The sequence below is a fragment of the Planococcus citri genome, chromosome 4 (genome assembly GCF_950023065.1).
Source record: "Planococcus citri chromosome 4, ihPlaCitr1.1, whole genome shotgun sequence".
Classification (NCBI taxonomy): domain Eukaryota; kingdom Metazoa; phylum Arthropoda; class Insecta; order Hemiptera; family Pseudococcidae; genus Planococcus; species Planococcus citri.
Window position 1 is genome coordinate 15,872,709 of NC_088680.1, and position 26,861 is coordinate 15,899,569.

The 26,861-nt window shown below is 33.0% G+C and overlaps 1 protein-coding gene across 6 annotated transcripts in view; it reads right to left on the reverse strand.

Moving 5' to 3' along the window:
• Positions 1 to 130: 130 nt before the first annotated feature.
• Positions 131 to 26,861, reverse strand: part of LOC135842454 (uncharacterized) — a 132,121-nt gene continuing 105,390 nt past the window's right edge. For 5 of the 6 annotated variants that reach the window (XM_065359924.1, XM_065359923.1, XM_065359926.1 and 2 more), the window contains exons 2-4: positions 8,163 to 8,369; positions 7,544 to 7,700; positions 131 to 793 (exon numbers count right to left, since the gene is read on the reverse strand). In XM_065359924.1, the coding sequence (XP_065215996.1) occupies positions 425 to 793; positions 7,544 to 7,700; positions 8,163 to 8,369 (733 nt within the window). In that variant the 3' untranslated portion in view covers positions 131 to 424. Of the gene's footprint in view, positions 794 to 7,543; positions 7,701 to 8,162; positions 8,370 to 8,548; positions 8,727 to 26,861 lie in introns of those variants that run through there. The other variant, XM_065359922.1, reaches the window with a different exon arrangement.

The following is a 26,861-nucleotide window of genomic DNA, read 5'->3' on the forward strand; positions in this document are numbered from 1 at the left end:
TCGACACTAATCTATAATCTTCATCGGTGCATCTTCATTACAGTATCTCTTCGTCTGCGTACTCGAAGCCATCTTATGTATATCTACGAGTACGTATAGTTTACCTGTCGAGATGCATTTTGTAAGCATATAGTACAAAAAAAAACATAGTATTTATTGCCAATAAATTCACACACAAAAATTTATCACAAATTAAGATCTTACGAGTATATTCGAGAGGAATGACGATATCACTGGAGGTTGCACTATAAAACAAAGAATAAGAAAAAATTTTATGCGTGACATAAAAAAAAGAAAATAATATTATTATAGCTGGGTACGTAGAGTAGTACGTTTTTTTTTCATCGTACATGAGTAAGTAATTATCTGAGTTTCTCGTATTGTTTTGCTTTCTTCTTCTTCTTCTTTTTCTTGTTCAATATCTTCAAGATATATGACAACATTCGCAAATTTGTAAAGTTGTTAAACAACATTTGACGCAACAAGTGTCTTGTTCTTTATCAATATCTGTGTATTTCTCATCGTCGATTATTTTGGGTTTGGGTTTATCGAGATTCATTTGGTAGACGACTTTATTGGTTGCGTTATCGGTTGTATCAGTAGTTTTATCATGTTTCAGGGTCTCACTCATGTCCAGCGATTCGCAGGAGATATCATCGGCCGAGCTTCGACATTCGTTGATGATCACGTTTATGTGGTCCAATTCGCGAGATGAGTCTTCGCCGTGGTGGGTTCCGTTTGGTTGGCGGGAGGCTGCGGCTAATGATACGGATAGTGTGTCTTTAGACGTACTCTGTAAGGGAAAAGAGGAAACGAGTGGATTAGTGATGTTTTATTTTAGCGAAGCGAATTAATATGAAGTTAAATTCTTCAATCTTACATAATTTAATTAAAATTGAATGGTGCTTTTCAAGAAGGTCCTATCGACAAAAAACTGGTTTTGAGAAAAACGCATTTTTATATTTCAGTGTTTTGCCATTTTGGTTTAAAATGATATAGCGAGCTCCGGTTTTTTTTTGTTGAATAGAAGCATCTTTCCACTATTTATTTCCTGCGTAGTAATTTTTTTTCCACCGCCCACATTTCCATGGGAGCGCTTTACAAAAGAGACCTCGATAGGACCTTCTTGAAACGACAGGACCTTCTTGCGGTTATTCACCTAAAAATCGATTTTATTCCTTCTCAAACCCACCAAAAACATGAAATAGTCACTCTTGAGTAGTAATTTTCAACGCAGAATTCAAATTTTGAGTCAATTTTGCCCCTCGACCCCCAGGGGGGTGGTACCAAATGAAAATTTGGGGAAAATGTGAAAAAATCGAGTATAGTGTCAAAATCTTGATACTTTGGGTTAAAAACCACGATTTTTGAGTCAATTTCCCTCGTAGCTTCCCAGGAGGGGTGGTACCAAATGAAAATTTGAAGAAAATGTGAAAAAATCGAGTATAGTGTCAAAATCTTGATACTTTGGGTCAAAAACCACGATTTTTGAGTCAATTTCCCTCGTAGCCCCCCCGGGGGGTGGTATCAAATAAAAATGCGAAAAAATCGAGTATAGTGTCGAAATCTTGGTACATTTGGGCTAAAAACCCGATTTTCGAGTCAATTTTGTCCCTCGGCTTCCGGGGGGAAGGGAGCGTGGTACCTAATCAAAATTTAGGATAAAAGTGAAAAAATTGAGTACTTTAATGTAATATCTTTAATACTGTAGGGCAGAAGTTTCTTCCGCCAGCATCCGCCAAAACGACGAATATGAAAAATTATGCATTTTAGTGTATGTAAAACAACTGCGATCGATTTACCTGCGGAAATCTGTATCATCTCATACTTTAGCCATGCATGTGTGAGTGCGCACTCGATTTTTTCACTGTCTTCCCCAAATTTCGATTTGGTACCACCCCCTTCCTCCCTGGCGTGCAAAGGACAAAATTGACTCGAAAATCGGGGTTTCAGCCCAAATGTACCAAGATTTCGATACTATACTCGATTTTTTCGCATTTTTATTTGATAGCACCCCCCCTGGGGGGCTACGAGGTAAATTGACTCAAAAATCGTGGTTTTTAGCCTAAAGTATCAAGATTTCGACACTATACTCGATTTTTTCACATTTTCCCCAAATTTTCATTTGGTACCACCCCCCCCTTGGGGTCGAGGGGCAAAATTGACTCAAAATTTGAATTCTGCGTTGAAAATTACTACCTAATTACGAATTTTGGTGTAGTCGTGATTGACCATTTTGGAGAAGAAGGTAATGCGCGCATTTTCCAGTTGCGTGGCCTAGCCAACTTCATATAGCTGCTGTTTGTGAACAACACCACATGGAGCGCTGCGGTTTGCACCATCTTGTGTAGAAAACATCAGAGATTCAAATTTCATGAACTCCTCAAAAAGGTCATATCGGTCGATAGGACCTTCTTGAAAAGCACCATTCAATTGACATATTTTTTTTAAAAAATGACCAAAGTTGCAATACAAAAAAAAATGGAAATTTTCAACAACAAAAAATAAAATAAAATTGGAAAGCAAATGGAACGTCAATATCAAAAGATGATGTTTGAAGGGGAAAAAAGAAATAAATCGAGAAAAAACGTGACATTTTAACAAAACTAAACCAAAAAAATTGTCAACATTACAACAAGCAATTTTCTTCAAAAATTGATTAAACAAATGAAAATTAGGTAAAAAAACTTGATGGCGAAAGGTGATAATGACTGACAAAATAATGTTGAAAAATTATAGTCTGAGTTTCATAAAAATGTAGAATTAAAAAAAATTAAATAAAATGTAAAGAACAAAATTTTCAAAAAATTGATTAAAAAAATTTTCTTGCTTGGAAAGATGAAACTCAAAACAAGGCAAAAAAAAGACTAAAATTTGACAATGCAAAAAATGAAAATTTCAGCAAGCAATTAATTCAAGCCATCTTTCCGTTTCTTTCTTCCCTTCACATCAAGCACCCACCTTGAGTATCGGTTTAAAATAAGGGAATGTCTTATCATAATTTTTTTGAGCTCCAGATATAAACTCAAAAAAAATTAAACGATAAAAATCACAGTTTTATACTGAATTATAGGGGAAAAAAATCAGGTCCTCACCAAAGATAATTTCCAAAATGTGCATCAGTAATTTCTTGAGAAAAAGAGGAAGGGGGAGATCGGATTCTATGTACTTATCAAAACAGATTTCGGTGATTTTTCAGGTTGCCATCATGCCATGTGTTATTTTCTAAATGAGCATAAGTAAATAATTCTAGGAGGGAAGAAGGGTAGGTGATGATGCAAGTTATCCAAAATTTCGATATATTTTTCAGGTTCCTTCCAAATTTTATTTTTCAAAAAACGAGTCGAAAATTTCCGGGGAGGGGGGGGGGTTACCTCAGATAATAAAATTATAAAATTTTGATGGATAATTCTATTTTTCGAAACATGCATTCATAATTTTAGAGGTAGAGGGGAGCAGCATTTATTTGACCATAGATTTTGATGATTTTTCACAGTCAACTTTATTTCCCAAAATGTCCATTAAAACTTCTTGCAGCAAGGAGGAGAGGGGGAATCAACTCCTATACCACCATGAGTCCTGACTTCTGATCTCTTTTCAGGATATATGTAAATTAAATTTTCTAAAATGCAAATAAATGTACAAAGTTTCAGAGGGAGGAAAAATATAGCTTTTATATGATCATTAATTTTTTATGATTTTTCTAAATTCCATTTCCCAAAATGTCCATCAAAAATGATTGAAGACAGGGCTCATGCATTCTTTCAAAAAAAAAAGTGACTTTAACCAAAAAAACTGGAAAAAGTGTCATAAAAAGTTACAAGACGTGAGCAAAACATCAATTTAATGGTAGAAAAAAATTACCAAAAAAAAAATATCTCCATCAAAGATGTGAAAAAAACGAAGCAACAAAGCAGGATTTTTTGGCAATTACTGGCAAAAATTTTAAAAATTACAATTTTTCCAAAAAAAGAACAAGAATTTTCGACATGACTGTGAGAATTTTCGGAAATTTCTTTAGAATACAAAAGAAAAATTTAGACTTTTAAATTGTTTTGTGAAAAAGCGACAATTCCAAAGTTTTTTAACAAAAGATAAGGGACTTTTCAGCAATTTCTAGAATTTTCAACGAAGAGAGCAAGGTTTTTTCAGCAATTTGGTAAAAAAGCTAGAATTTTTATCAATTTTTGACAAAAAAAAAGACCTTATGGAACTTATTGACAAATAATGTGATGTGATGTGATACTTTTTTGCAATTTTTGCCATTTGCAACATTTTTTTGGAAAAAAGTGACTTTTTTGAAAAGTGTTGGCAAAAAGCGAGACTTGGATAATTTTTGGAAACGCAAAGCGAGACTATTGAGCAAATTTTTGAAAATGTGAGGAATTTAAAATTTTTTGCAAACAAGCGATAAATTTTTAGCATTAGCAAGAAACAATGCTTTCTCACTCGTTGATATTACAAATTTACACATTTTCATTTTTTTCTTCAAGAAGTACAGTTTTTGAATACCTATTTTTTTTTGTAAGTAACACTAGGGAGCCCACTTAAGGATCTATTGCACCCCCCTCCCATACTCATCGACCCTACGGGACAGCTTTTTTTTAAAAGGGGAAGTCTTAAGGAACATTTCAAGCCCTTGTACTAAAAAAAAGTGGCCCTACTCACAAAATGGCGGCCATTTTGATTGACAGGTCAGCCGAAATCGCAGATTTTGCGTTCCAACATAGGACTCGCACACAATTTTTCAAACCGTACAAGGGTAGATCAAAAGATCAGGCAAAAATTTATCACCTGTCAAAATTTCAAGAGCTAAAGTGCGTTTTTCGATTTTTAGTGAATTTTTGAAAATCAAATTCAGGCCAAAAATGAGGGAAAAAATCAAAATTTTACCAAGTTGACCAAGAAAGCTGAAATTTGGGTTATACCCTATTTTCGACATGCCAAATCGATGGGAAACTGTTTCAAACCGTTTTGAGCAGTTCTGGAGCCTCCAGCAGAATTTTGAAACTCGAAATTTCCACAAAATTTCATCAAAATGGAGTTGGAAAGCTGCAATTTATTTTGCAAACTAATTTCAATGTGCTACGAAGTACTGCAGGTAAATTTCAAGTCGTTTTGGAGCCTCCAGCAATTTTTTGAAAATTATTGGAGGCTCCAGCAGATTTTTTAAACTTTAAATTTTCACAAAATTTCATCAAATGGCGATGGAAAGCTGATATTTACTCTACACTCCAATTTTAACACCCTCTGAAGACGACTTCAGGTGGGTTCAAGTCATTTTGGAGACTCCAGCAACTTTTTGAAAATTTATGGAGCCTCTAGTAGATTTTTGAAACTTGAAATTCCCGCAACATTTTACCAAATGAAGTTGGCAAGCTGAAATTTACTTCGCAAACTAATTTCAATACGATATGAAGTCGACCACAAGATGGTTTCAAATGGTTTTGAAGCTTCCAGCTACTTTTTGGAAATCTCAATTTTCCAAAAAAACGCCATACGACCTTTCAAAAAGTCGCTGGAGGCTCCAAAAGATCCTTAAGCGGGCTCCCCGACTACTATTTTAGCGATCAATCAAAATTTAGAAAAACGAGCCCTGTGACGAGGAGAGAAGTCCACACCATCAACATTTCAATAATTCTAAATTTTATTTTTCAAAATATTCACCAGAAGTTGGGATTATTCTAGTTTTTACATTATTATCGCAGATTTTGATAACTTGTCTTATTTTCTTAAATGTGCATCAATAATTTTGGAGGAGGGGAAGGAGGGAGTACAGTAAGAGCAGAATTTTCGAATCATTAGGTACACAATCCGACGATTTTCTCATTACACGGGGAAGGGAATGGTTTGGGGGGGGGGGATTGAGGAAGAAATTATCCATACTAGTTATCATTAGATTTTGATGATATTTCAAATTCTGAATTTTACTATCTAAAAAGTTCATCAATTTCAAAGTGACGTCCATATTACATCGGTTTCGGATTTTTTTCCCGTCATTATCAGCAGAAATTCAAAACTAATTCTTGCAAAAAGATTTTATTTTTCCACCAAAACATAGAGACTCATTGGTGTAGCATGCAAAAAAAAACCAAAAAAAAACCATTTTAGCAGTCCATTTATGAAGTTTAAAAATTTATGAAATAGCTAAAAAAGGGAGAGTTATTATTCTAGAAAACTTCATTTTTATCCACTTCAATTTTGACATAGGTAGGTAGCGGAAAAAAATCGTATTTAAAACAGCCCAGAATTTAAACAAAAAAAAAAAACGTTCTAAATGTCAAAATTACAATTGAAAAGACAATTCTCAGGATGACAAAGCTGTCAATCGCACATTTTTAGATTTTAGAACTTTTTTTTTTTTTTGAAAAAATTAAGACCCAAAAATACACTTTTACTCATTCATGTCGAAAGAGGCCCTCGCCAAAATGCATTGGTACTTGGAATATGACCTAGAAAGACGATACTCAGAGCTGCAGGTAGGTGTCCAATCATACATTTGGCGATTGGAGAATATTTTCAACATTGAAAAAAATTAGACCTAAAAACACATTTTTTTTCCACTTCATTGAATCAGATTCTCAAATTACATCGGTAGTCGAAGATGTAGGTACATATAATTTAGAAAAAAAATTCCCAACGTTATTGTATAGGTAGTTGCTTTAAGTATATCGTGCATTTTGAGATTTTTTTTTTTTTTTTTTTTGAAAAATCGGCGTCTTAAAAAATTCTTCTAAAAAAATTGAAATAAAACCAGAAATGTGTTTTTTGATATGATCAGTAGCTATTTCACTTTTTCCCGTCAATTTACACAATTTTTTTCGAAAAATTCAACATCACTGTGAGATTTTCCATTTTTCACTTGGTGGGCAGAACAATTTTCAGGAAGCTGCGTTCATAAATCCTCACTTCTCAATGATTTTTTGAAAAAAAATTGACCAATTTGGTGAATAATGAGTGACCAAGAAGTTTCCCCATTGCATTTTTTTTTGCCAAAATAATTCCTAATAAACAAAAAAAAAAAAAAAAAAAAAATTGAAAAACACGATTAAAGAACGATTTTGAAAGCTAAAAAGAGGAGAACCACGAAGTTTAGTTAAGAAAATGCTTTCTTAATCTGAAATAGGTACCATAAACGAGGATAAATTTTTGCCATGAATTATTATGACTTTTTATGATAAATTGCAGTTACAACTTATCAAATACTTTCTCACCATAGAAAAAATCAAATAACTTTCAGGGAACTAAAAAGTTCATCAAATATATAAGCCAAAACAATTAACACTCAATATAGAGGTCAAATGAGAAACAAGACTGGCTATTTTCAATTTTAACATTCTAACTAAGTACTTAATTCAAAAAACGAACCAGAACTTTGATAAGGAAACACCCACACTCTCATCATACTTTCCTCCTCAACCATTTCTCAACACATTAGGTAGGTTACCTAATTTCAATTTACTTATATTACGGTCAAAATCATCAAGAAAATAGGTACACACGATTACATATTATTGTTTCAGCAATATTGGAAACTGCTTACCGTGCTATGTACATTATCATTGCTCACGCTGTCTACGGAATTCGGACTGTACACGATAACATCATCGGTCTGGCATTGTTTATCGGCTATTCTCTGATCAGCAGACATTTTTGGTAAACTGGAAGAACGCGCATTTCTATTATACTGATAAGGTGTTCTGCGATGTAAACAAACCAAAACAATACCACCAAAAAATTACTACTAATCGAAGAAAAAACAACACAACAAGTTACATAGTAGTACTTAGGTACTTATAGTCTTACTCTTTACACGTATAGGTTTAGGTACACAGTACACACTTACACAGCACAGTACATATTTTTATGCAAGCGTAATCGTATTCATTCGCGTTTTTTTTTTCTTCAACAGGTAACCGAATATATTTACTACTCGTACGTGTACTTGGCATATAATACACATTCTCTCTCGCAGCAGTAAAGTCGACTCTACTACGTACACTGACGATACATTAAAAACACCTTCTCTCATACTCATACCTACCTATATATAATGAATACTTTAAAGTACACTTGTTCTTGTACCGTACTTGTTGTACCAATACATATATATACAAGAGGAAGGCATCGTACAAAGTGAGGTACTTGTACTTATAACTTACCCATTTGGCGTATTGTCTAAAGTAAAAACCGTAGGTCTAAGGGCAACAGCGTCGTGAGGAGGAGGCGTAATTCGTACGGTTTCTTTGGTACATGATGTGACTTCTTGAAGTTCATTCGTATAGAAAGCAGTGGGAGTAGGTTTGAATTTACTGTACGATGAAGAGGACGTGCTGAGTTGCGTATCCGACGACGAGGACATTGTCAGCCTGCCAAACAAACAAAATGCAATTTTAATTTTCAACGTGCTATTTTACGAGTAACTCAAGTTCAAGGTATCATTTTAGGTACTAAGAGTAATTCGAAGATCGAAAAGCACGTTTAACGAGTAAACCTACTTACTTAAAATACAAATAAACTATACAAACTAGGTATAAATCTAATCAACCTGTTCTGAAAAGCTGCATAATAATACGACACGCTGAAGAACAAATCGGTGTAAAAATCAGCGATTTTACGATTAATGAAATTTAAAAACGCGAAAATCTCCATAGCTCGATCTTGTAAAAAAAAAAAAAACTCAACCACGATTGAATCAGTCTGTTTAGCTGTTAGAATATCGAGTAACTGACTGGTTGAATTCGACGATCGACGATCGACGACTTTTGCAGCGGTCTCTCTACGCTCATTTGTTCGACTTGTGTTTTATTTTTAAATAATGCTGAGACATTTTTTTATTCCATCGATCGAGCTAAGCTTAGATAAGGTAAAAACGATAAGAATTTTTTTTCTTTCAAACACCGCACTAGTTCTATTCGATGGAAGGTATGTTTCGTTCCATAAAGCTGATTCCATATGTTCTCATATCGATTCGTAGACTATAAACAATTAAAATTTAGTAACTCTACGATACACGAGTGTGAGGAATGAGCAATCATATTGGGTACTCGTAATTTGCTCGAGCAACAGGTGAACAATCGTGAAATTGGCTCCCTCTTCTCCTACAAAACTTTGATAGGTACCGATTATTTTATGTAGGTACCTACTTCTTAACTAAAGATAACCAATCAGTCTAAACGAAGAAACATAAAATTCCATAGCTCATTAGCCACTTGATAAGATATAACAATAAACACAGCGAAGATAATTTAAAATGCACCTTTCCAATCGTAGAATAAAATCACCACAACAAACCATTACATCGATAAATATTTAATACTTTTGGATTTAAAACAATAACATACTAAATAATAAAATGCATATCAAAATGAATGTAGGTAAGGTAGGTACATACGAACGAGGGATGCTAAAAAATACACTGGTATCAATAATCGATCAAATTGCATATTTCATTCGGTATGGTTATTTTTGAATTTGATAATCTTTCATTTTCTCCATTACAGCTTTCTTCACCTGGGCTTCCACCTCTTCGGCGATGATCCCTTTCGCTTTCCTTTTCTCCAAAGCTTTCTTCAACTGGGTTTCCACCTCTTCGGCGATGATATCTTTCGTCTCGAGTAATACTGTTTCTCTCAATTGCTGCTGTTTGAAATCGTGCAAATGACACGATAATTTAGCAAGAGCATAACCGATGCATCCGGCAGAAGCGTACAGGGTGACTCCCAAGAATTTCAAAGACATTTTGCACGTACGAAATTACGACGAAATACTCGACGAACAAGTAGCAAAATATACGCTACACTTATGAGAAAAATCACAATAATTCGATAAGCGAGATCCGCTTATGGAGATAAACTTTATCTTTTGCTTCGAATATCTATATTAATTAAACACAAACTATAAGTAGGTAGATCTTTCGCGTACAAAAACCTCGGTTCGAATGGGATGGTTCGATATATTGTAACTCGGTGTCGCACTGACCTAAAAACATGTCGATGTTGCATGATTTTGGAATGAATTCTTCCAGATAGGTATACTGATGTAATGAAAATATTCATTTTCAACAGACATGTGAAAAAAGCATCGGAACGAAAACATTTCGTCACGTTTCGTTTCCTGTTATCATGATGAAATTATTTTTACAATTTCTTTCTCAAAAGGAGATGAAAATTGATCAAAAAACTGCAAGTGAAGTTACCTATTTGAGTATCCACTCAGATGGGTAACTCGAGTGAAAAATTTCAAATTTGTAAAAACAAATCCTACCTAACTTAGCAGGCACGTAAATGAAAAATCGATCAAAAATTCAAGTCTCGTGCTCAATTTTTTTTGGGGAAAAAAGTAACTTTAGAAGCCGAAACAGCTCGAAAAAGGTGACCAAAAAAGTGACATTTGAGCAAAATATTTCAATTTAGAAAAAAGTTACAAAAAAAAAGAACATTAGAAATTGAAATGTTCTGGTTTTTTATTTAAAAAAATTAAACTGGGTACCTATTTATTTTACCGACTTCACTGTATTTGTTGCGGTAGTGAGAGTTGGGCCAGGGAGTGACTTTTCTTTACGTTTTGAGGGCCTGAGATCACGATACGCTCTTTCCCGCAATTTCAGGTTTCCTTATACAATGTTTATTTTTTTGGGGGAATTCTCGATTTAATTCGAAAGCTGCAAACTTTTTGATCGTGGTGATAATTTTGGTTTGTAGGGATGGTAGAGGTCTAGTGATATTTCAAAGTTTCATCGAAATTGGTTCAGCCGTTTTCTAGATAATGAATTTTGAAAAATTTTGACGAAAAAGTTTAAAGTTCAATAACCTCGAAAGCTTTGAACTTTTGGAACATGATGATGATGATGTCGAAAAATCCGGGTAGTAACCTAGTTGTAAGGTAATAAATTTGATCGAAATCGGTTGAGCCGTTCCTGAGAAATTTCATTTTTAATGAATTTTGTCATTTGTGCAAAGTCACCCCATGACAATTTGCAAATTTTGTCGCTCGATAAACGCGAAAGCTGTGAACTTTTGAAACAAGGGGTGAAATTTTCAATTTCATCAAAACCGATTAATCGAGTTATTCGATTCGTTCGCGAATGATTTAATTAACAATTGATTAATTTGTTCGTCAATTCGTTCGCGAATGATTCACGAAAAATTAATACAATGAATGATTCATTGACAATTGATTAATAGGTTCGTCAATTCGTTCGACGTTCGTGAACAATTCAGCAAAAATAAATTGAATAAATCGAGTCGTTCGCGAATGATTCACGAAAAATAATTCAATGAATCGAGTCATTCGCGAATAATTCATCAACAATATTCGTTCGCGAATGATTTACCAAAAATTAATCATATGAATCAATTCGTTCGCTAATGATTCATTATTTATAAATCAATTCGTTCGCGAATAATTCTCAAAAAATAATTCAATTTTATTCATTCGTGAATGATTCGCCAAAAATTGAGTGAATGAATCGATTCGTTCGCGAACGAGCCACTTATACGAATCAATTCGTCTGCGAATGATTCACTAAAAATTATTCAATTTGTTTGCGAATGATTCATCAGAAATTGAGTAAATGAATCGATTCGTTCGCGAACGAGTTACTCATAAGAATCAATTCGTTCGCGAATGATTCATCAAAAATTCAGTAAATGAATCAATTCGTTCACGAACGAGTCACTTATACGAATCAATTCGTTTGCGAATAATTCATCAAAAATTGAGTAAATGAATCGATTCGTTTTCGAAAGAGTCACTCATTTCGTTCGCGAACGAGTCACTTATACGAATCGATTCGTTCGCGAACGAGTTACTCATAAGAATCAATTCGTTCGCGAATGATTCATCAAAAATTGAGTAAATGAATCAATTCGTTCACGAACGAGTCACTTATACGAATCAATTCGTTTGCGAATAATTCATCAAAAATTGAGTAAATGAATCGATTCGTTTTCGAAAGAGTCACTCATTTCGTTCGCGAACGAGTCACTTATACGAATCAATTCGTTCGCGAATGATTCAGTAACTATAATGATCAATTCGTTCGCGAATGATTCATCTAGAAATCAATCAATTTGTTCAATCGCCAAATACTTGATTGGTAATAAAGTGACACTTTTTAAAAATTTGACAAAAAATTACTTCCATCAATTTTGCTAAAAAGCAAAAATTTGAAAATTTGAGCAAAAAACAGCAATTTTTCAAAATTGTAGGGAAAAAATTCATTTTTGAAATTTTTTTTAAAAAGTGATAGTTTTTTCACTTTTTTAGGAGAAAAAAACCGACATGTGATAAAAAATTGTTGGAAATTTTTTCTTTCAGGGCAGGTACTCAATTTTGACAAGAAAACAACAACAACAACAACAACAACAACAACAACAACTTCCGTAATCCCAAAAGCTCGAGAAAGTGACCAAAATGTGTCAAAATGCAAGCAAAACACTTCAATGAAGAAAAAATGATAGAAAAAAAAGAACCATTAGAAATTGAAATGTTTTGGAACTTTTTGATAAAAAAGCGAGACTTTTATTTGGCAATATTTGGGAACAAAGTGAAAACTTGTGCAATTCATGGCAGAAAAACAAATTTTTTGTAAAATGAAGCCATACTTCGACAAGTTTAACAGAAGGAAGAGCTTTTTTGCAATTTCTGGAAAAATAACAATACTTTTGAATAATTTTTGAAAAAAATGAAACATTTTGGAATTTTTTGCAAAAAACCGAGAATTTTTGACAATTTTCGGCGAACGAATGACAGATTGAGTAAGAAACGGAACTTTTTGTAGGTAAATTATTGACAAAAAATTGGCAATTTCTGGCAAAAAGAGAGGTTTCTTCATAATTTTTGATTAAAAAAAAAGAAAATCTTCTCGATTTGCAGGAATTTTTTCAAAAAGCAAAAATTTCACAATTTCAGCAGAAATGAGCAATTCTCCGGAAATATTGGCAAAAAGAAATATTTTTTTGCAATATTTGTTGAAAATGATTTGCCTACTTTTTTTCAATTTATCAATAAAAAAAATGCGAGACTTTATGGAATTTTCTGGTAAAAAAAAAAACAAGATTTTTGGACAACTGAAAGTCAAACAGTAGTTCAAATTCACCAAAAAATTACCCCAATATCATTCTGAAAAATTTTCAAATTCTACAGAAATTTGTGTAAAACTTATCACACATTTTCTTTTTTTTTTTTAAATCAATAAATCAACCTACAATTGTCAAGATGTTTAAAAAAAATCGATTTTCATTTTTGATACTTTCCTGTTCATTTTCATCACACGTTTGAAAACCTCGATCGAAAAAAAAAAAATAAAAAACAAACTAGAATTCAATTCAGTGTTACCGAATAAATATTTTGAGAGATCGAAGTGCTCAAAGCAAAGGGTAAAAAAATCATCACTTAAGAAACTGCAAAATGAAAAAATGCGCAACTAAAATACGTACCTATCTATAAAAATAGACTTGAAAAAAAAATCATCCAAAAATAGCTCAAAAACTGGTTGTAAGTAAGTGATGATTTTCTCAAAGATTTAGCACGAAGTTTTCTCAAAACCCAAAACCTACACACGAATAACGTAAAAAATAAACATCAATTCGAATCCAACGTTTATTTAACAATGTAACTTATTAATTAGCTTATAACTAATCCACATAACAAATGCGCAACGTCCAAGTCGTACACAGAAACTAATACAAGCTAGTGCAATTCTTCCTACAGCTGCTATTGCAATGTCTTTGCAATCTTCTTGAAGCTCTGCTACCACTGTTTTTTTCAATTCTTCCAAAACTTCGGTCGCAATCGCTGGCTGTTGTACAATCTTGGGCGAAAATTTGTAGAAATAACCCGCAGCACATCCGATTAACAATGTAGAAGAATGGGACGCGAACATTGTGAATTTGCTGACGATCCACATTTTGAAAAAAAAAAGTTTATCGAAACGTACTTTCGAAGAGATTTCCAATCACAATGTTCAAGTTTCGCAGTTCACTGGTGAACACAAAATTACAACACGAGGTCGATTTCTCTAAAAGCGAGCGACAGTGTCAGAGATGAATAGCAAATGCTGGAATCGACTGATTCGAGACTCTAGTCTCTTGCTATCGTTTGTGTTGTCCATACAAACACATTCAACCCCCCCCCCCTCACCTGGCATTCCAGCTTGCACATCAACAATAGATCATTTTTGGTGTCTACCTTTGTACTGATAATTATTCTTCATAGTTCATCCTCTGCACTGTCTGCACCACCATCTAAGCAGTGTCTTGCTATGTCTGTGTCCTTTCTTTCATCTGTCGACTGTCGGTCTTCTGTTCACTTATACCAGTTTCAACCCATCATCATGCTGTCTCAATTTTTAAAAAGTCCAACTGGTGGCTATTTAGCTTCATAATAAATTAAAAATATTGCGAAAAATTTTGAGCAAAATCGTAAATGCTGAACTCAAAGTCACAAACAAAATGATTCAACATTATACCCAGGGCTCATCGCTCATACTCAATTTTTTCCAATAAATGGTAGGTAACTTTACCCTACGTGGGTATTTATGGAAAATAACGCAAAGGGTACACGGTGGTGAATTTCACCACCATATAAAAAACACTAGCAAAATTAATTTGAGATGGGTGGCATAGCCGTTGTTGGTATAGACGTGTGCCTTGGACCTTACTGAACACAACGCACCACCTACAAGTCTCCTCCTTTCATTATATTTGGAAAAATTACGGTTTATTGATTATTAAAAAAATTTAATAGAATAATTTCACCTTAAGGAGGCGTTTTTCCCTGATCGTATCAATGGAAATCAATACGAAGAAGACACCTTAAGGTGAATTCCTGTGTTTTTAAACTATCCAATATTTTAAAAAAATAAATAAAAAAACGTAATAGGTTCATGTAGGCAACCACACATACATCCATGCGTAGCGCCCCAATCGTTGAACCAAACAACAACATTGCTCTGCCCAGCTGAACAAAAACCGGTATTGGTGGTGAATTTCACCACCGTGTACCCTTGGAGCGTTTAGTGACCGAAGAAATTTTTAAAAAAAAACAAGATTTCGACAATTTATTGTAGTGAAGGGTAAAGCTTTTTTTGACATTTTTTTTTTAGCAAAAAAACAGGACTTTGAGTATTTTTGAAAAAAACATTGTGATATTTTTGGAATTTTTGTGCGAAAAAACGAAACTTTTTAGCAATTTTTCTTTCTAGTAATTTTTGTCATGTTTGGGCAAAAAAGCAAGATTTTTCAGCAATGTAGTAAGTAAAAAGCGAGAAATTTTGACAATTTTTGACAAAAAAGCAATGTTTACTTTTTTAAAACTTTTTGGCATAAAAGTAAGGTTTTTGGCAATTGCTGCCAAAAAAGCAAAATTTTGACAATTTTAGAAAAAGACATAAATTTTTTGCAATTTTTAACAAAAAGGGTAAATTTAAACCATTTTTTGAAAAAATGGATTTTTTTTTGCATAAAAACATCAATTTTCAATGTTTTTTTTTGCATCAAAGTGAAGTTTTTTAGAAATTTTTTTAGCAAAAAGTAAGATTTTTTGCATTTTTTGGCATTTTTAAGACAAAAAGTAGGTAGAGGTCTTTAAATTCATGACAAAAGTCGAGACTTTTTTGAAATTACTACCGAATGACGATATTTTTGGGCACTTTTTGCCGAAAAAATCATACTTTTCAGCAAATTTTCTGGTAAAAAAAAGGCTTCTATGGAAAATGTTGCCACAAACTGAAACTTTAAAAACGTTGGTAAAAAAATTAGGGCTTTTAGGCAATTTTTGCCAAAAAAGCGAGACTTTTGAACAAATTTTGGGGAAAAAGTAGGACATTGGTAAGAAACAAGACTTTTTTTGTAATTACGACAAAAAGTGAGACCTTTTTACTATTTCTGGTAGACAACGAGATTTTGACAATTTTAGCCAAAGACAGGGCTTGGTATGGTAACCATAACACTGAAAAGGAAGTGCAACTAGTCAGAAAAGTGTAAAAAAGTAACTATTTTCGCCAATTATTCACTTGTAGTTGTTGATATCATTACCATATTTTTTTTCTTTGAAAAAATAGAGTCAAGATTTGAAAAAATTGAATTTTTGAAAATTGAAAAAAAAAATACCAAATCTTGGAATTCATAAATTTGAAAAAGTTATCAAAATTTACTTACGTAATTTAAAAAACAAAAAAAGATCATCGTTCAAAAATTCTTGGAAACACACTTTCTCTATTCAGCTCGTTTTACTCTTCAATAGTGTCAATTTATAATTTTGTCTCAAAATCTACGAAAAATTTACTCAAAATCGAAACATTATCCCAAAATTGCCACACGATTGTTGCAAAATCAAACCAAAATTTAATTGAAACCGGAAAATCATTAAAAAAAATCAGATGAAAATTGATTAAAAATCGTCTTAAAATCATTTTAAAATCCAAAAAAAGTTACCCAAGAAATTCGCTGCAGAAATCTAACCTTCCAAATCTAAATTTCACCATTTCAAGTCATTCTGGAGCCTCCAGCGCGATTTTCAATTTCTCCAGAATTTTGAATTTGTTCCAGAAGGCGTGAATATGAAGTTGGGCAGTTAAAAATCGAGTTGTATATTACACTCGACCTGTTTAATGAGTTTATCCACATTTGAGTCGATCGATCGAAACGAAGTATAGGTACGATACTATCGACGTGATTTTCGCAGCTAAAACTAACGCAGCTGAACGCGAAATTAGTACAAAAGGTGAGAAAGACTTTTCAAGTAAAATTCGTACAGGCAAATGATGAAGATGCGCTGTGATGAATACTCAGGCAGGTACATAGAATCCGTACATTGATACTGTTTCCTCGGTATCTTGCTGTTGCTCTTGCTCTATTGTCTGTTCACGTTTTAACAATCTCTTATAACCACTAACTGTCTTTCACCCTCACCCCCGCGCCTGCACTTTACCCTTACTAAATAAATCAAATGCTAGTTCTCCTTTCCTTTCTGTTGCACATTCATTCCAACTTATTTTACAATCTTTCTCCTAAACGATTGACAACTCTCCCTCTGCCTCATAATTTTTTTGGTCAAAATGTGAGAAAAAATCAAAATTTTACCAAATTGACCTAGAAAGCTGAATTTTGGGATACACCCCTTTTTCGACCTACCAAATCGATTGGAAACTGTTTCAAACCGTTTTGAGCAGTTCTGGAGCCTCCAGCAGATTTTTGAAACTCGAATCCTCACAAAATTTCATCAAATGGAGTTAGAAAGCCGAAATTAATTCTGTAAACTAATTTCAATACGCTATGAAGTCGACTACAGGTGAATTTCAAGTTGTTTTGGAGCCTCCAGCGTTTTTTTGAAAATTACTGGAGCCTCCAGTAGCTTTTTGAAACTCGAAATTCCCACAAAATTTCATCAAAATGGAGTTAGAAAGCCGAAATTAATTCTGCAAACTAATTTCAATACGCAATGAAGTCAACTACAGGTAAATTTCAAGTTGTTTTGGAGCCTCCAGCGATTTTTTGAAAATTACTGGAGCCTCCAGTAGATTTTTGAAACTTGAAATTTTCCCAAAATTTCATCAAATGGGGTTAGCAAGTCGAAATTTACTCTGCAAACTAATTTCAATGCAATAATAATATGAAGTCGACTGCATGGTGGTTTCAAGTGGTTTTGAAGCTTCCAGCTACTTTTTGGAAATTTCAATTCTCCTAAAAACGCCATTACACCTCTCAAAAAATCACTGGAGGCTCCAAAATTACTTAAACCAACCTGAAGTCGTCTTCAAAGGGTGTTAATATTGGAGTGCATAATTTTCAGCTTTCCATCTCCATTTGATGAATTTTTGGGGAAATTTCAAGTTTCCAAAATTTATTGGAGCCTCCAGCAATTTCCAAAAAGTTGCTGGAGGCTTCAAAACGACTTGAAATTTACCTGCAGTCGACTTCATAGTGTATTGAAATTAGTTTGCAAAATTAATTTTGGCTTTCCAACTCCATTTGATGAAATTTTGTGAGAATTTCGAGTTTAAAAAATCTGCTGGAGGCTCCAGAACTGCTCAAAACGGTTTGAAACCGTTTCCAATCGATTTGGCATGTCGAAAATAGGGTGTATCCCAAAATTCAGCTTTCTAGGTCAATTTGGTAAAATTTTGATTTTTTCTCACATTTTGGCCAAAATTTGATTTTTGAAAATTCACCAAAAATTGGGTCCTTATGCAGGCCTCCGACTAAGAGGTCATCAAACGATGACGAATGATGCAAACCGGATATTTTTGAGATTTTTTTGGGGGAATTAAGGGGCTTCAAAGATCCCCAAAATGACCGAAAATGAAAAATTTCATTTTCAAATATCTCCGGTTATAAGTGGCATGGAATTTTGAACTTTTTTTCAAATTGTAGTACTTTGAGAGGTTTAATCGACGAATGATGTCAAAATCAGTGTTGCCACTTTTAAAAATCTAAAAAAAATCTACTTAGATAGATACCCTGTATTTTGGAAAAAAAATAATGCTTGAGTAAATTTGAACAGTTTTTAGACCACTGTTTAGAAAATCTGAAATTTCCAAAATATACCCGAAGACTCCACAGACCAGCATGATACCACCTCCAATCGACTCTCAGCATATTAAAAATGGGGTACGAAGTAAATTTCATATTTTCAACAACTCAATTGGATATAAAATATTGTGGAAATTTCAATTTTCAAAATTCTGCTAGGGTGCTCCAGAACTACCACTCAATATGGTTCGAAACCGTTTCCAATCGATTTGAAGGGTCGAAAACAGGGCACACACCAAATTTCAGCTTTCTTGGTTCATTAGGTGAAATTTTTATAATTTTTTTCCATTTTTGACCCGAGTTTAATTTTTCAAAAATTCATTAAAAATCAAATTCGTTTGTGAACTCAAAAATTTGATCTACGGATTCCAAATTCGTATTCGGAAAATCAGAACACCTCGATTCAAATCTGATAGACAAATTATTTCAGCTGATTTTCAAATTTCGTGATTTTAGAACTTTTTTTTTGATTCGTCATTGAAAATAAAAGAACACTGGTGTAGAAGTGACTCACGTAACCTTTTCTCATAAGGATTATAAAATTACTTACTTATTCTCATATACGCGAGTTCATATTTTATCATTTTTGGAAGGAAATATGTACTCACCTGAAACAAAGAAAAAATAAGGTGGATTAGTTATTTATAAAATTATTGACCAATCAACACATCAACAGATATATAAAACAATAAAGGTCGAAGGCTGAAGTAAAAATTCTGACAATCTCGACGTCCATAATAAAGAACCAGAAATAAATTACTCGTATTCACAAAGAAAGTACCTATCGTAAAAATTGTAAAATTGATTGTGAAAATCACTCAAAAATACCCAAAAATTGATAGACTAGCAAAAAACGGCCAAAATTTATTGAAAATGATTTCAAAATTGCTTTAAAAAATATCGTTGTGTATTTTAGTAAGCGATGATTTGCTCGAAGATTTAGATAAAGTTTTCATAAAACCAACTTACACACACACGAGTAAAATGAAACAAATTATCAATTCGAATCCAAACGTTTATTTAAGGCAATACTTCATAAAAGATAATAACAAAGAAAACCAAGAAATATGTGACATCCAACATAACAAGAGAAACAAACACAAGCTAGTACAAGTCTTCCAAAAATTTTTACTGTCATATTGGTGCACTTTTCTGCAAGCTCTGCTACCACAGTACTTTTCAACTCTTCCAAAACTTCAGTCGTAATTGCTGGCTGTTGCGCAATCTTGGGCGAAAATTTGAAGAAATTACTAGCTGCATATCCGATTATCAATGTAGATGAATGGGACGCGAACGTTGCGAATTTGCTGACGATCCACATTTTGAAAAAAAAAAGTTTATCGAAACGTACTTTCGAAGAGATTTCTAATCACAATTTTGCAAGTTGTACTGGTGAACACAAAATTACAACACGAGATCGATTTTTCTAAAAGTGAGCAACATTGGCAAAGATGAATAGCAAATGCTGGATGCGACTGAGTCGAGACACGAGTCTCTTGCTGTTCTTTGTGTTATCTATACAAACACTTTCAACCCGCCCCCTCACCTGGCATTCTAGCTTGCACATTAACAATAGATCATTTCCGGTGTCTGTCTCTGTACTGTTGATTATTCTTCATAGTTCATCGTTCATCCCCTGCACTGGCTGCACCACCCTTTAAGCAGTGTCTTGCAATGTCTGTGCCCTTTCTTTCATCTGTCGACTGTCGGTCTCCTATTCACTTATACTTGCTTCAATTTCGCTATACAATCAATTGAAAATATTGCGGAATATGTTAAACAAAATCATAAATGCTGAACTCAAAGTCATAACCAAAATTATTCAAACATTACTCAGGGCTCATACTCAATTTTTTCCAACCAAAGGTAACTTTAGTAACTGAAAAAGTTCAAAAAAGTAACCAAAAAAGTTACGAGACTCGATAAAAAGCATTTTATAATGTAGGTAAGTACATGAAAAAAATTAGAACATTACATCAAAAAATGTAAAAAAAATTTGGCAATACCTACTACCTGCATACTTTCAAAAAAAAGATTGTTCCAAATTTTTTGTGAAAAAACTGAAAACATCACGTTACTTTTTGGTAATAGGTAAAGCAAGACTTTTCGGCAATTTCTAGCAAAAAAACAAGATTCCAACAATCTTGATAGAGAGTAGAGGTTTTTTAAAGGTAGCAATTTTTTTTAGCGAAAAAACAAGACCTACTCAGTAATTTTTTTGTGCAAAAAAATGACACTTTTTTGCAATTTTTTTGGACTTTTGGTTGATTTTTGTCATGTTTAGGTAGAAAAAAAAGAAAGATTTTTCAGCAATTTAGTAGAAAGCGTATTTTGTCAATTTTTGACATACAAATATGGCTATTTTTTGAAAATTTTTGTCATAAAAGATTTTTGACCAATTCTGTCAAAAAAGCAAAACTTTAAACTATTTTTTTAAAAAAGGCGATTTTTCGAAATTTTTTGCATAAAAACATCAATTTTTAGTAGTTTTTTTTGGCACAAAAATGAAGTTTTTTTCAGCTATTTTTTTTAGCAAAAACGTAAGACTTTTTTCGCATTTTCAGGAGAAAAAGCAAGATTTTTTAGAAATTCGGTAAAGAGACAGAGCTTTTTTAATTTTTGACAAAAAACGAGACTTCTTTGAAATTACTACCAAATGGAGATAATTTTTTCTAATTTTTAACGAAAAGTGAGATTTTTCCGCGAATTTTTTTAGTAAAAAGTGACTTTTTTGGTAGAAAGTGACTTTTTTTTGGTAAAAAGTGACTTTTTCGGCAAAAGTGACTTTTTTGGTAAAAAAGTGCCTTTCTTGGTAAAAAAATGGCATTTTTTGGTAAAAAAATGGCATTTTTTGGTAAAAAATGGCTTTTTGTAAAAAGTGACTTTTGATAAAAAGTGACTTTTTTAGTTTTTTGGTAGAAAGTGACTTTTTTTTTTAGTAAAAAGTGCCTTTCTTGGTAAAACATGACTTTTTTTTGGTAAAAAGTGGCTTTTTTGGCAAATAGTTACTGTCTGATAAAACATGACTTTTTTTTGGAAATTAGTGACTTTTATGTTGGTAAAAAGTGACTTTTATGTTGGTAAAAAGTGACTTTTATGTTGGTAAAAAGTGACTTTTATGTTGGTAAAAAATGGCTTTTTTGGCAAAAGGGACTTTTTTTTGGCAAAAAGTGACTCTTTCGGTAAAAACTGTAAAAAGTGTTCTTGGTAAAAAATGACTGTTTTTGGTTAGAAGTGACTTTTTTGGCAAAAAGTCCTTTTTTTGGTAAAAAGTGCCTTTCTTTGTAAAAAAAATGACTTATTTTGGTAAAAAGTGTTTTTTTTTTGGCAAAAAGTGACTTTATGATGAAACATGACTTTTTTTTTGGAAATTAGTGACTTTTATGTTGGTAAAAAGTGGCTTTTTTGGCAAGAGGGGCTTTTTTGGCAAGAGGGGCTTTTTTTGGCAAAAAGTGACTCTTTTGGTAAAAAGTGTTTTTCTTGGTAAAAAATGACTGTTTTTGGGAAAAAGTCCTTTTTTTGGTAAAAAATGGCTTTTTTGGTAAAAAGTGGCTTTTTTGGTAACAAAAATGACTTATTTTGGTAAAAAGTGTTTTTTTTTTGGCAAAAAGTGACTTTCTGATAAAACATGACTTTTTTCTCGGTAAGAGGTGACTTTTTTAACAAAAGTGACTTTTTTTGGATAACACATGACTTTTTTTGGCATAAAAATGACTTTTTTAAAGTAAAAAGTGACTTTTTTGGAAAATGTTGGCAAAAAGCGAAACATTGGAAACCTTGGTAAAGAAGTAGAGTTTTTTAGCAATTTTTGGCAACAAAAGAATTTTGGACAATTTTTAGCGGAAAAAAGTAAGACATTGGCAAGAAACGAAACTTTTTGGTAATTCTGACAAAAACTAAAACTTTCTTACTAATTTTAGTAGAGGACGAGATTTTTACCATTTTAGCCATGCTCTTTTCATCTCACGTTGTACAACAGACATTTCCTCGACGATGAAAATGATATTGTGGAAGAGTTAAAATCATGCTGGAGGATCTAAATCGGTTGGAAATCCTTAAAACGTGATTCTGGGAGGTCGATACTGATTGGAGAACCAATTTTTATTCATTTTAAAGGAATAGCGAATTGAATTAAAAAATTTTCTCGTTTTTGTTAAATTGAATAGGTAAAAAATCACAAAAATTTCCCAAAAATGTATTGCGGCAGTTCGTTAGGCGTTTTGAAATATTTTCATGAAAAATTCACGATGGATAAATCAACTCTCATATTTTGTTATACTCGTGTTATAAATTTTCAAAATGGCTCGAGCTCGAGCCCAACATTTTTTTTACAAGTTCGTATTGGTACATATCAAAAATAAAAAACAAAAATCACTTTCTAAAAAAAAACTAAAATATACTTAGGTAAATCGATTTTTAAAAAAAATATGAAAATTATTACGAAATTTCTAAAAACCTGGTAATACTGGTAAGTGACGAATTGCTGATTTGCTCGACGAATTAGATAAAGTTTTCATAAACCCAACACAACCAGGCTTGTTAACCAAAAAAAAAATATTTCCGGTTAAGGTTACGGTTAAAAATTAAACAAGAAATTCAAAATTTCGGTTAAAGGTTACGGTTAAGGTTATTCATTTTTTAAAGTTACGGTTAAGGTTCAGGTTACGGTTATTAATGACCATTTTTTTCGGTTAATGGTTAAGGTTAAGGTTACAGTTTTTGGTGGTAATTTTTCCAGTTGAGCTTAAAATTTCGGTTAATGGTTAAAATTACACTTGAAAATTTAAAAATTTCCAAAAATTCATTCGGAGTTTGAAATTTTGAAGTTTAAAAAATTGGAAAACTGGTAATATTTTATCTTTTGATCATTTTTTTGATTAAAATTTAAAATCACTACAAATCACATTGAAAAAAAACTCAGATAAAAAGAAGTGAATTTTAAAATTTTGTAACCGGTTTTTTTCTAAACATTTTTTGGTCAAGGTTATGGTTACGGTTTATTTTGATCTCAGAAAACGGTTACGGTTATGGTTATGGTTAGTGATATTTCAAAAAAAAAAGGTTTTTTGGTTACGGTTAATTTTTTTTTGGTTAATTTACCGGTTAATTTGCGGTTATGGTTAATGGTTAAAAACCGGTTAACAAGCCTGAACACAACACACGAGTAAAATAAAACAAGTACACCAATTCGAATCTAAACTTTTATTCAAAGCAATATTTCAAAAATTACACCAAAGAAGAAAACCAAGGAACACGCAAGATCCAACACAGAAAGTGAAACATAAACTAGCTAGTACAATTTTTCCTACAGTTTTTACTGCGAAGTCGGCGCACTTTTCTGCAAACTCTGCTACCACTGTATTATTCAATTCTTCCAAAATTTCAGCCGTAATTGCTGGCTGTGCCTGTTGCACAATCTTAGACGAAGATTTGAAGAAACTATTCGCTGCATATCCCATTAACAATGCGGAAGAATGGGACGCGAACATCGTGAATTTGCTGACGATCCACATTTTGAAAAAAAAGTTTATCCAAACGTACTTTCGAAGAGATTTCCAATCACAATTTTTCAAGCTGCACTGCTGAACACAAAATCACTCGTCGTAGGTCCAACGCGAATTCGATTTTTCTAAAACTAAACAACATTGACAAAGATGAACAGTGAATGCTGGATTCGAAACAGGATGAGTCTCTCGCTGTCGCTTGTGTTGTCTTTCAACTCCCCCCCCTCTCCGCATTACACCTTGCGCATTATCAATAGATCATTCTGGAAGTCCGTCTCGCTGTACCGTTGATTATTCTTCATCCCCTGCACTGGCTGCACCACCCTGTATGTAGTGTCTTACTGTGTCTGTGTCCTTTCTTTCATCATCTATTTTTGTCTTTGTATTCTGTTCAAACCTACTCGTACTTCTGCTCTTCACCATGCAGTCTTACAACCTCTTCGTAGATCTTTTTGTATACTTTTTTCTTACTTGTTAGCCCAGAGTCCAGAGTCCAGAGGAGTGAGAAGATAGGATTTCGAGAACAAATCGATTTTTCGTGAAAATGAAAGAACTATAGGAGGGCTTTAATTTTTGTCGTATTCTGACATGTTTTATCACAACTCATCGAAAAGTGTCGAATTCGTCGAAATTTTGCATCTTTTAAACACCTTATCTTCGAAAAATAAATCAAATTTTCGGGAGAAAAAATTGCAATTTTAGTCGGTGTAAAATTTCAAAAATCCAAAAGTGGTCACTTGAAAAATAAAGATCAAAACTTCTTGAAATATAAATATCAAAACTTCACCAAAAAAAACTCGACTCGAGTAACTGAAAAAGTAGAAAAACGTGAGCAAAACAATATTTAACGTTGAAAAAAATTCAGTGAAAATCTGGCAAAAAACTCCAATTTTTGGTAAACAAAAAAAAAACAAAACTTAGACAATTATTGAAAAAAAATGTAACTTTTTGGAATTTTGTTGTAAAAAAAAACACACAATTTTTCGTAGTTTTATTCGAAACGCGAGAATTTTTTAATAATTTTTGGTAAAAATTAGCATTTTGACAATTTATGTATTATCAGACATGAGAATCAAAAAAGCAACGGTTTTGAATAACTTTTTGAAAAAAGGTGAAAATCATTGCTTGAAAACAAGAATTTTTTCAAAAAGCTACAATAATTCAATTTAGTCATTTTGGCTGATTTCATCAAAAAAAAAAAGCAGCGTTCTATCAAAAAAAAAGTAGTGATTTAACAACAGGCATAGTAGTCCGGCATATGACAATACGAGTAATTGCACCCCCCCCCCGCCGATCCTCCGGGACAACTTTTTTCTTAAAGGGGACATCCTAAGGAACAATTTAAAGCAAACTTGCCAAAAAAAAGTTGGCTTTACTTACAAAATGGCGGCCATTTTGATTGACCGGTCAACCGAAATCGCAGATTTTGCGTTTTAACATAGGACTTGCACGAACTTTTTCAAACTTTACAAAGGTAGATCGAAAGATCATGCAAAAATTTATCACCTGTCAAAATTTCAAGTGCTAAAGTGCGTTTTTCGATTTTTGGTGAATTTTTGAAAATCGAATTTAGGCCAAGAAATGAGGTAAAAAATCAAAATTTCACCATATTGACCAAGAAAGCTGAAATTTGGGATATACCCTATTTTCGACATGCCAAATCGATTGGAAACGGTTTCAACCCGTTTTGAGCAGTTCTGGAGCCTCCAGCAGATTTTTGGAACTCGAAAATCCCACAAAATTCCATCAAATTGGAGTTGTAAAGCTAAAATTTATTCTAAAAACTAATTTCAATACGCTACGAAGTACTGCAGGAGAATTTCAAGTCGTTTTGGATCCTCCAGCGACTTTTTGAGAATTCCTGAAGCCTCCAGCAGATTTTCGAAACTTTAAATTTTCACAAAATTTCATTAAATGGAGATGGAAAGCTGAAATTTACACTACACTCCAATTTTAACACCCTCTGAAAACGACTTCTGGTGGATTTCAAGTCATTTTAGGGCCTCCAGCGACTTTTTTGAAAATTACTGGAGCCTCCAGTAGATTTTTTAACCTTGAAATTTCCCCAAAATTTTATCAAACCAAGATGGAGAGTCGAAATTCATTCTGCAAACTAATTTCAATACGCTATGAAGTTGACTGCTGGTGAATTTCAAGTCGTTTTGGAGCCTCCAGCAACTTTTTGAAAGGTTGTATGACTTTTTTTGAAAAATTGAAATTTCCTAAAAGTAGCTGGAAGCTTCAAAACCATTTGAAATCGCCATGTAGTCTGCGAAGTAAATTTCAGCTTGCCAACTCCATTTGATAAATTAATGTTGGGGAAATTTCAAGTTCCAAAAATGTACTGGAGGCTACAGTAATTTTTTAAAAAGTCGCTGGAGGCCCTAAAATGACTTGAACCCACCTGAAGTCGTCTTCAGAGGGTGTTAAAATTGGAGTGTAGAGTAAATTTCAGCTTTACATCTCCATTTGATAAAATTTTGTGAAAATTTAAAGTTTTAAAAATCTGCTGGAGGCTCCAGTAATTTTCAAAAAAAGTCGCTGGAGGCCCTAAAATTACTTGAACTTACCTGAAGTCGTCTTCAGAGGGTGTTAAAATTGGAGTGTAGACGTAGAGTGAATTTCAGCTTTCCATCTCCATTTGATGAAATTTTGTGAAAATTTAAAGTTTAAAAAATCTGCTGGAGGCTCCAGAACTGCTCAAAACGGGTTGAAACCGTTTCCAATCGATTTGGCATGTCGAAAATAGGGTATATCTCAAATTTCAGCTTTCTTGGTCAATTTGGTGAAATTTTGATTTTTTACCACATTTTTGGCCTAA